This window comes from Sparus aurata, chromosome 20 (assembly GCF_900880675.1).
Source record: "Sparus aurata chromosome 20, fSpaAur1.1, whole genome shotgun sequence".
NCBI classification, from domain to species: Eukaryota; Metazoa; Chordata; class Actinopteri; order Spariformes; family Sparidae; genus Sparus; species Sparus aurata.
This window is the reverse complement of record NC_044206.1, coordinates 5,706,918-5,718,273: the sequence shown is the minus strand read 5'-3', so window position 1 is coordinate 5,718,273 and position 11,356 is coordinate 5,706,918. Positions and strand designations below refer to the sequence as shown.

Here is an 11,356-nt window from a genome sequence, read left to right as displayed (position 1 = left end):
GTCTGTAACGTTCTCTGATGATTATAAATGTCAACTACTCCGTATATGTTTAGTATCCAGGCGGGCACCAAACCCACGTATATTTTTCTAATGTTTTTACCAGTGTTTACAGCTGCCAATGTATGTAAAGCTGTCACTGTGATGATGACAGGTAAATATTGAATCTGTGTCTATAATAACCACATCCTGACATGTAAATGTGACATCTGTGGGAATGAAAAGCATCAAAGTTTACACGTATCTGATTTTGATCAATCGTTTTTATAAATACAGTGATTTTTTGAAAATAATCTAAGTACTAATAATAACAATCATGGAGACAAAAAATTAGATGAGAAAAATAGAGATGAGAAACTGCAACTGGCAGTGAGCTGCTTTCTTTTATCTTAGCAGTGAAGTGATATACTCTGTGACAGAACATTATAAAATATGATATTGTATACAATAATATTTCATGATAAACAAAAGTTGCAGAGGGCTACTATTATAAATATGCACCATATATTACATTTTAGGACTTTTACCAGACGCTTTTGTCCAAAGTGACTTACAGTAATTCATACATACTTTCATACACTGAACCAGCACATCTGGAGCAGTTTGGGGTCCAGTATCTTTCCCAAGGACACTTCAGCATGCAGACTAGGGTAATCCAACCAGCAACCGTCTGATAACAAGATGCTGGCACTACCCTTGAGCAACAGCTGCCCCCTATATAGTTTTTATTATTATAATAATTAGTCTTTTCTTTTTTCTCCTTTTCTCCCTGCATGTTCTTGACTTTGAATGGGAGCAGCTGTAACGCAAGCAATTTCCCCTCGGGGGTCAATAAAGTATTTCTGATTCTGACTCATGTATTATGCAGTCAGTTGTCCATATTTAAAGTGAAATTAAAGTAAACAAGTTGACAGAATGGTAGACAGATGTCACATTTACATGTCAGGATCTGGTTATAATAGACACAGATTCAATATTTAACTGTCAGTAATCATCACAGTAACAGCGTTACATTTCAGCTGTAAACACTCATAAAGCTTATAGCACTTTGTAGAAGGAGCTTTATAAAGTTAACTCCATTGACTTGAATAAGTTTAGGGGGGGCGACGTCGACGGACGGTCCAGCGAGTCAATGCGACGTCTGTGTCTCTGGGACAGGAAGATAAAGCAGCTACACCGAACGCATACACCTTCAAAATAAAAGCACACAAAGGTGTCAGTGGTGGGCTAATGATTCTGTTTGAAGAAAACACCACAATTCACATTAGATCTTAATCAGCTGCATCAGAATTATAGCCTAAAACATAATATGTTAACCTACCTAAACAGTTGTATTTAGGGACTTTGGCACACACATAGGCTCCTAATTATTTTGTAAAGAGTTCCAACGGAAGTTCTCCAGTAAAAAAAAACTCGATGTAAAAAAGTACCTTGACGGTGGGCCTGTACTGCTTGGGGACAGCGGCTTTTAATTGGTTGTTGCCATGAAAACCACTAAAGCGTCAAACATGTCCGCAGGAGTGACACGTCGTGAGAAGAAAGAACAACCTAACGTTACAGTAAAGGATAAAGATAAGCTACAGGTAATGAGTTAAGTAAATTTGCTTGGTTTGCTTATATCTGGAATAACTTGAGCCTGTTTTTCTCCTCGTCAGAAAGAGGAAAATGTCTTCCTCCAGTGGGACGCGCTGACACACCAACAAATCCAAGACCTGATGGAGAAGACTGGAGACGACCTTCAGTCGTACGTAGCTAACTGCGTCACAGTGACAGTTGAAATTGTGTCAAACAAAAATGTCTGCCACGATCTGTCTGAGTCAGTGTCAGAGTCACCAGTTACTCACTGGAGTTACTTACTTTAACCCTACGAAGAGTATGACATTACATTACATTAAAGAGTATTTTACTTCCCAAAAATTAAACGGCATGAAAAGCTATTTGTATCATAATTTAAAAAACAAACATTTGAATTATTGTTTGGTTCAGTAGGCCTCCATGCCCGTGTTGGTTAGCTCTGATCAAAAGAGCTGAAGTAGCCAAAGTGAGAAAGGTGGAGGTTTAACCAGGAGAGGTGAATACTTCAGAAAGAAACCCACTTCCAATGTCAGGTTAATGGTTTAGGTAATTTATTAGTAGACTTCATTCTTTAATTACCATTTTTAAGTTCTTGGTGGGAATAAAACTGTATAGTAAATAGTAGTAAGCCAAATAAAACACACAGCAAAATACTGTATGTATACAGTGTTGTGGTCTGCTGGGTGGAGAATTTGCTGTATCCTGTCACCCAGTGTCTCAATTAGCTTTCGAGGCATAAGACTGCAAGATTCCTCAAAAAACTTGCCCAAACGGACCCAGAAGAACAATTAAAGTCTCAGTTGTTTTATTGAAACTCCTGAACCCAACTCTTTGCTCATTAAACTGCCTGCTGTTTAGAAGAGAGGCTGCTGTGATTGGAATCATAAAAGTGTCCCTAATCTTTAGCTGCTGTTGTCAGCAGTATTCCATCATTATTCATCTCTCACAGTTTAAACCAGAGCTTCTCTCTGTCTTGCCCAGCCCAGCTCACTCCTCTGAGGCAGGAGATCAACCTGTAAGCTTATCACAGCTCTTATATATGTTTTCACAAGTGAGACTACAAAGCCTTCATTTCATATGAATGTGTTGTAATATGATTATTAGCCATCTGTTCACTGCGTGTTGAGCCATTTTCTGAATAATATTAAAAGACCTGTCAGTCAGATCTATCAGGATTCACATACAACCTGCCGTTCCTTGCTCCACCATAACCAGACCTAACATCTACACCTCTACCAATCTTAATGCTCATACAACACTTTCCCCACGTACCCACATCACAAATGTTTACACACATCAACATGTCAGCGCAATATATTCCCCTTAAACCCTGCACACTGGACCTTTAAAGTGACTATTTCAGCGCATAGTTACCGCTGCACTTAAACAGTATTTATCCAGATCTGCTTTCTGTTGCCTCAAGGGAAATAAAGGAGCTTCTGGGCTTCAGGAACCATCAAACTTGTATGAAGGAAGCTGTCATGCTGGATTATTATTTCTGTGGTCTCTGGTGGGCAAAAGAGGCTACCTTCACCTCCACACAGACCTCCTTCACCATGGCTGTACTGCAAATGCTGCTGGATAACATTAGAGGTGAGGAGGATGTTCAGAGACTATCTCAACTACACATCGGTGGTAGTTGCCGGTTTCTATCCCTGTTTGTTACCGCCTAAAAATAGACTACCCTCTATGAAAACAAATCAAAATCTGCTAGATCCCAATTTTTATTAGGATCATACATACCAGCTACCTAAATAAGCCATATTGTTTTCAGTGTTGGAACCCTCACCACATGGTTTTGACAATAGAGCGACCTGCGTGTAGACCAAAGCTAAAATGCGTCTCCCTTGCACTAACAAAGCCTGGTAAGCAAAAGAAAGTGCACCGACCCTAATGTCCAGTGGGTGCCACCTGATTGTCACAGTCCCCCAAGGTTTGAGAATGGCCATCTCATTGTCTGAGAGCGCACCTGAATGCATCGTCAGTTCCTCGGCCACCGAATACACAGAGAAGATAAAAAGAGCTGTGCGCCCAATTCACTGCAGTCCCATCGTAATGTGTTGCTAGAAGCATCAGTTTGTGTCTGCGCAACTGTTACTAAAGGGGAGCACACAAACGTTTGGATCTCAACCACCGAGGCCACAGTTTTACATCTCTCTGGATGAGCCAAAACTGCCCCGTGTTTAGAAACACGCTCCGCAACCAGCCTCCCTCATCCCTGCGGAAGAAGACTTCACCCCTCAGAAAACGCCTGCTATCTATCTCTGTCTCCCTGCTAACCCACACGTGCACGTACACACATATGTTCGAGTGACACATATAGGTAATCCTCTGAGTGACTTATGGTCAATGACCTCGCTATGACATTAGATATGTGTGTCCTGAGGTATTATCACCACCATAACATTAGATATGGTTGCCCCTTGGTAGCACTGCTACCTTTGTGGAACAATGTCTTGTGTGTATTCAAAAGAGCATGTGAGAAAACGTTATGTTCATGTCATGTTTAGTTCACGCCTCGCTCAGGCTTGAACACTCCATGATGTCATCGTACAAGAGATTGTGTGAGCCATCTTGGCTCTTTTTCCTTGTCTCTCTGACACCCCACACAGACATATACACACACACTTTCACAATGTTAGAGAAAGTGAGAAAAATGTTTGGATCCATCCCTCTATCTAGATCAATCTCATAGGTAACACAGGTAAGACACAGGTAAATTCACAACATCGTCACAACATCGCTGATGAGGTAATGAATGAGATGATCAAGTCGTAAAACATTTCACAAGCTTTCAGAAAACCAGTAAACTAGCATGACTAGTAAATGCATTACTATATACCCTGTCAAATAAATCAAAATTGCAGCACTAAATTGTGCTTTATTCTCATATTTTAGAGAAGAAGATGGCTTTAGTTGAGAACTTGATGGAGTTTGCTAAGGCCTTAGGTCCTACCTGCCACTGCCCAACACCAAATGCAGACACCACTCCACTTCTAGACAGCAAAGAGGCAACAGCACTCATAAATTACATCAGAAACAGGTAAGAAAATGGTATGTATTCACAGGTCAAATCATGATATTATTATTTTTTTCAAATGTGTGTATGACTCATTGAGAGATGGCTGGAAGAAATCAAACGCATACCTACAGCCAACATGTCCATGTGGGCCCAGCATGGATTAGTGATATGCTGGCATAAAAATGTGTTCATCTATTTGCTCTGTGCAGCCCCTGTGTGGGTTATCCTACCCAATGTTAAACCTGCAAATGCAAAATGCATATGAAACATACATCCCAGTTCTCCCATTTATATCCCACAGTGACCCAGTCATTATTCAATATAAGGTAAGATGGTCAAAAAGGGGCCTGATGTCACTGCTGGCATTGGCTCTATCTGTGACCTACACTGGCATTATTTGAACCACACAGGTTGCACACAGTATATGGAGCTGACAGACAGATCTTCATGCCAGGCCAACAGTGTGGGTGGTGGACATGTTGACTGAGTTCATTTAGGAGAAACCTGTCACAGCATGCTTCGTAAAACACAGCCGGTAGGCAAACAGGACATCTTGGCCTTGCTTTTGCTTTCGAAATCAGTGGGGAAAAAAGTAGGTTAACAGGTAAAACCCAGATTACAATATAATGGAGAAATATTATACAAATGTTTTAATGTATCAAAGTAAAAATACTCATTGCCATATTGTCAGACTATGGAGCAGCTTCATTCCCCGGGCTGTGAGACTCCTGAACTCATTGCCAACACTTTTTGTGACTTGACCATAATTTATTGATTAAGTCATTTTGTGTGTGTGTGTGTGTGTGTGTGTGTGTGTCAATTTAATTATTAGTGATACATCGGCCGGCCCATATTATCGGCCGATTTTTGCGTTTTTTACGTGTATCAGCATCGGCCGGTGCGGGCTGCTGCGTTCACCAATCTGGCATTATTTACAGACAGGCATCCACAGGTAGCTCCGTTTTGCTGGAGAGCAGAAAACCAATCCAGTGTGGCAGCATTTCACAGAGCACTGTTCTACCTCACCTGTTTTTAATATTTGTTAAATATTGTTTACTTGTTGTACCTCACATTTTTCATTAAATGTTCCTTTTTTTTTAATTAAGACTCGTAACATTTGTTATCATCATTGTGTAAATTTTATGACGTAAATTGAGGGAGCAAAAGTAGCATCGGCTCCAAATATCGGCTCTAGAAAATCGGCAGTCCGTATCAGTCATCGGCTAAGGCTGATGAAAACAAATCGGTATCGCATCGGCCCTAAAAAATCCATATCGGTCGATCCCTATTAATTATACAATCTGTACTCCATAATGACAATTAAATAAAGCTTGAATCTGTAGTTTTGTACCTTTGTACCACAGTGGGCTCATTTGTACTAATTTGTGTATTTTATATGTACAGGGTAGTTTAATTTATAACAGTGCATCATTTGTGCTGTACATGTGTTTAAAATCTTAATGTCTTATATGTAATACTGATGTATTATGTAATATCAATATCTGTTGAGTACTGCCATTGAATAAATGTAGTGGAGTAAATTGTGCATTTCCCCCAAAAACGTAGCAGAGTAGAAGTTTAAATTAGCATTATGGGCAAATATTCATGTAAATATCACAGATTTGACCAAAGTGAATACACTTACTGTCCACCACTGCTTACACATAACTTTACCCTCCTTTTAAATGAATAGAATTGACCACAGATTGTGTAATGACACAATGTGCTGAGGAAAAACTCACTTGAATGGACAGCATATTGTGATTTATGAATCACTTAAGATAGATAGGTAATAGCTCTGTGTTGTTGTAGGGTGTGTTGTGTTTTCATAATTGAACTGATGCAGCTGACACTGTGTATTCTGTTGGCTGCAGTCTGTTTCAAAATTACAGACTGTTTGAGCTTCTCTTCACCACATCCAGAGACGAGCTACTGACAGGTGTGGAGGTGAGACAGCTTGTGATCCTTGTGTGTGTACTGTATGTCTATGTCTATATACACTTAAATAATACTTTAAATGCTGTTTTCCAGAGGACTATCGATGTGTTCAGCTGCCAGGATGCTCTCAGTCCATTGGAAGAAGGCATATCCACCCATTTGAACGTAGTAAATGGCTCTGTGTGCTCTCCAGAAAACTGAACAGGTCATGATGGACTGATAGTTGGATGGAGAAACAGCACCAGTGTGAGCTGGGACTTGTGTTTCAGTTTTCAATTTTATGTTTTAACAACACCATGCTTATGCTCTGGTTAGGTTTAGGTAAGAAAACATGACAGACACATGTTTAGTTTGCCGCAAACGGGGCAGGAGATGTCCTGAGGTCTGATAAAATATCTGAGGATATAATAGGATTTGGATGTTATCTTTGAACAATGTACAGACATACTGTAAACCTCACAAGAGTCAGCGCAGATTAATATTGCAGTCAGGAATGTATGAATTTCCGATGGGATTTTGTGAATAATGTATAAGCTTTTATTTCAAGCTTATATGTTTGCATTCCATATAGTGTTTTCATAGAGTTCAAGCATTTAGTTTGGTGTCAGTATCTATAAATTACATGGGAAAATGAAAATAGAAACTTCAAAACGATCTAACCTTGAACACAAATCAAACATGAGATGAGCCAACAGTACCCTTTCACTTGTTGTCCTGGTGTTTTAGTCCATTCTGTGCCCGAGGTGCTTTCAGCCTTCCATTCAGCAGGATTTCTCTGTTTTTAGACCGTCACAGATTTCCTCTGCTGTTCCAGTTTGCTTCCTTGTAAATGCTTTTTCATTCCCTCCATCCTTTCTCCTTCTCCTCCGCATCTGTGGTAATAATAATCACTTCATGTTTTATTTACAAAGCTTTTATCGTGGCAAAATCTCAAACTGCTACAAGGGAAGAAGGTTCAGATATGGAAAGCTCTCTGCCTGTGTGAGGGGGAAGGAGATTTATTTTACCCAGGGTTCTAAATGGACATGTGGCTCCCATCAGACTTCAAAAGGTTGATGTTGGGACTGAACAAAAAATGTCTCATGATACCTGTGTGATATAATGCATTCAGCATCGTATAAGATGCTTTTTAAATAAAGAAGACGTAGAAGTAGAAGTGTTGACATCATAATAAACACATTCATTGTTTTAAGACATTTGTAGGCACATATATAACTATTAACATATAACTAACTAGTGATTTTTACAGTTTTATTCTGTAGTTTTCCTTTGTGTGTGTGTGTGTGTGTGTGTGTGTGTGTGTTGTTGTGACTCTCCACTTCCTGCTCACCTGTGTTACAGGGGTGTTCAGTTTCCCATCTGTAATCTTCCTGTGCTCCTCCCCGACCTGATTTTCCATCCACCTGTCTCACATCAGCTTCATTAGCCACTGTCCTGTTCCCAGCATTCTTCCCTGCTCTCCCTGCTTTCCTCTATTCATCCCCCTCACCTGTGCTTCTCCGTCTCTCTCCACCTGCACTTCACCCCCTCATTAGTTTAGTTTAGTATGTATTTAAATCCAGACATTAGTTCAGTCTTTGCTGCTGTTTTCATCCTGTGTGTTTTGCATCAGATCCCCGGTCCTCCTGTGTTTCCTGTGTTCTGGACTTGTTCCCCATGGCTTTATGGTTTATCATCTGTTTTTGTATTACTGTTTAGTTTTCTAGGTTGTTTTTGTAGCCTGATTTTTTTTTGTTATTTGCATTTTGGATTGCAGGACTTTTTTAATCATCATTAAATCTTGCTTTTTGTCGTTGAACCTGCCCTGGTGCTGTGTCTGCATTTGGGTCCCTTTTTTGATTTCCCAAACAAAAATTCTGGTGAAAATGTGACATGAACAACACATAGTGTAGCCTCAGAGAGAATGCTTTAATTTAACCAGAGAGTCTAAATGACATGACAGAGCTGCAGTCAAATGGCAGAAATCTATTTTTGGTATTGACTTAAGCTGAAGACAGAAGTAGCAATGTTAAGTTGCTCATTCTCTCCGTCTGTGGCAGGCACGCTTGAATACTGTTGTCAAATACAGTCTGCCCCCTTCTGGCCAATAGTACACATTGTACAAGCACTGACTATCCTTATAGAGCCCTCATGCAAGGTACAAAAAAACCAATGCTGACCTATCTCTAGTTAATCAGTGAATGATTAAATGCATCCAGAAAATTGGAGATAAATGAATAAACTGAATAATCCTCACTTAGCTTATGCTTTACTTTGGCAAAATGACCTTAACTCGAGGTTCACTTACTAGCTTTTCCATAGCTTTTAATCGCATATTGTGAGCCTTCATCAGCCAAGGTTAAAACAGTTTATGGTCTTTCAAAAACAAGAAGCACTAGTAGCCAACATTCAAGTGTCCTCTTTGCAACTAGTATAGAAAACATAAGAGTTTGCTGTAGAGTATCTGGCGGTGCAAGAGATGCTTCAGACCTTCCAGACAAGCCAATCAATGCATCAGGTTCAATCCATAAATCACAAATGTTACATAACCCAATAAGGATATCCCGCCAGAAAGGGACAACCTAGGTACAAGACCAGAAAGTACAAGCTATGAGTCGGAAAAAGTACAAGCACCTTTTGACATGTTACGTCTGTCATAAATATCAGATACTTTAGGGTACATCTTTGTCATCTTCTATCTTGTTTTCCAACAAACATACCAATTTTAAAGTCTATTCCTATGCAGTGCGCAAGTTCTTTTGATGCCTTACAGAATTTGTATGGAACCTTTGTGGACTGCTCCTCAGGTGTAGTGCCTGAAGGATTTTTTTTTTGGGTGGTAGATACACACAAGTCTCATGCCAACCCTGAGGAGAGGTCATATGAGTAAAGTGTAATTGCAGCATTGGAACATCTTTTGTCAAAAGAATTGAGATCTCTAGACACTGGCAATATACCATCGGCAAGTAAAAGGACATTATCCCTAGTTCTGATATATAAGAGCCCTGCTATTAGTGTATTGTATTAATAATCAAATGTGTGATTGTTGTCATGATTACGATGAAGTCATAAACAAAAATCGAATGAAGAGATTGACCAGACAAAAGTAATATACCATCTGAAGTGGGGTAAAGGTCAAGACTGATGCCCCTGATGAGGCCAACGACTCTTATTCCCAATTAAGACTATAAAAATCCTGGGATGATAATGCGTTCAGCACCTGAATCATGGCTTACCTATTGCTGAACGTCGTGGCCTGGTGGCCAGGAGGAGCACACGACTCCTTTGCTTTACAGTTCGGTGGGGATGTGTTTGGCTCAGGAAGCTGCTGGAGATGGGCCACTGACAACTGATGGGTCACTGATGGTGAATGATTTGTAATTCTAAAAACCACCATCCAGTTTAACTTTTATAAAACTCAGTTTGATAAAAATGTCACCCTCATTCCATGACACATCCCCAGACCAGACAGGAGTGCTCTTACAACCACTGTGCGCACCTGCTCCACGGTAGAGCGCACAATCGGAGTGCTGAAGATACTGTGTTTTTGACGTTCCTTTAACGCCAATGCTGTCACTGTGGAAGATCACACATGTAATAACTTACATAGTTTTTGTTTTTTTTTCAATTTAACAATACCGTAAGTTCACTGCTGCTGACATTCTCCCTCGTGTTACGACCCTTTTATGGTAAATGATCTGCATTTTTATAGCGCTTTTCCAGTCTAATGACAGCTCAAAGCGCTGTACAACACATGCCACATTCACCCATCCACACACACATTCATACACTGATGACGGAGGCTGCCATGCAAGGCGCCAACTGCTCATCAGGAGCAATTTGCGGTTCAGTATCTTGCTCAAGGACACTTTGACATGCAACTAGTGGGAGCCGGGATTTGAACTGGTGACCTTCCGATCACTAGACGACCCGCTCTACCCACTGATCCACAGCCGCCACCTTTTATTGTGCCATCTCTCCAATCACTGTGCCAGTATCAGCTGTTTGCCCACTGCACAACACCTGCCCTTATGTGGTGGTTAGTAAGCACTTCCTATGCTAATTGGTCATGCACCTCCAATTTATGAGCAAGTGGGATTCATCATTTAGCAGACCTGCTTCAGAGCTAATTTGGAAGGTTAAGAATGTTGGGTGCATCTGGAGGGGAATTGTTTTCTCTTGAAAAAAAAAAGTGATTTTTTAAGGGAGTGTTGCTGCATGATGCCCGATTGTTTTGGCCTCAGTTTTGAAGGGCTTCAAAGTCCTGCAGATATCACTGTGGCTGCTGCATTCAATGCCCCAAAGCTTCAAGTCATTTTCAGCATAAACAGGGAAAAATCCCTGAAGCTTAATTAGGCTTCATCCAACTATCTCTAGCTCCCTGTCAGCTTACAAGGAAAGATCCATCGTTAATGTAATTAGCAACACTTCATTACTTCCTTTAACTTTCACAAATTAAGCCTAGATTTCGTGCTTGTCCACATTAACATTAGCACTCGCCATCTTCCGCAAAAGACTCAAGACTCCCCCCACATAGCATGACTAAGATATGCACTTAAATCAGAGCACTTATGAGCTTAAGGTATCTTTGATAAATAGCAGCTACTATGATCAGACGAGGGCTTGAACATCGTTTCTATTTTTTCTTTCTTACTGTATCGATGGTGGTATGTTGTGGGTTCTTTCTTGTGACAAATGTACTTTTTAAGTCGCTTGGACAATAGCATCTGCTAAATGCTGTAAATGTAAACATTTGTAAATGTAGCCAAAGTGTCTCCGCAAAAAAAAAAATCCATCTAGGAAATTTACAGACACAAGGCAGCTCAATAATATCAGCAGTCCAGA

General features: G+C 40.3%; 1 protein-coding gene across 1 annotated transcript; it reads left to right on the top strand.

Moving 5' to 3' along the window:
- The first annotated feature begins 1,436 nt into the window (after window positions 1-1,436).
- Window positions 1,437-8,330, top strand: cabcoco1 (ciliary associated calcium binding coiled-coil 1). The gene is made up of 6 exons (XM_030400667.1): window positions 1,437-1,580; window positions 1,653-1,741; window positions 2,996-3,165; window positions 4,471-4,615; window positions 6,469-6,541; window positions 6,626-8,330. Exons 1-6 carry the CDS (start codon window positions 1,482-1,484, stop codon window positions 6,731-6,733), a joined length of 684 nt encoding a protein of 227 aa, XP_030256527.1. The 5' UTR covers window positions 1,437-1,481; the 3' UTR covers window positions 6,734-8,330.
- Window positions 8,331-11,356: the final 3,026 nt, after the last annotated feature.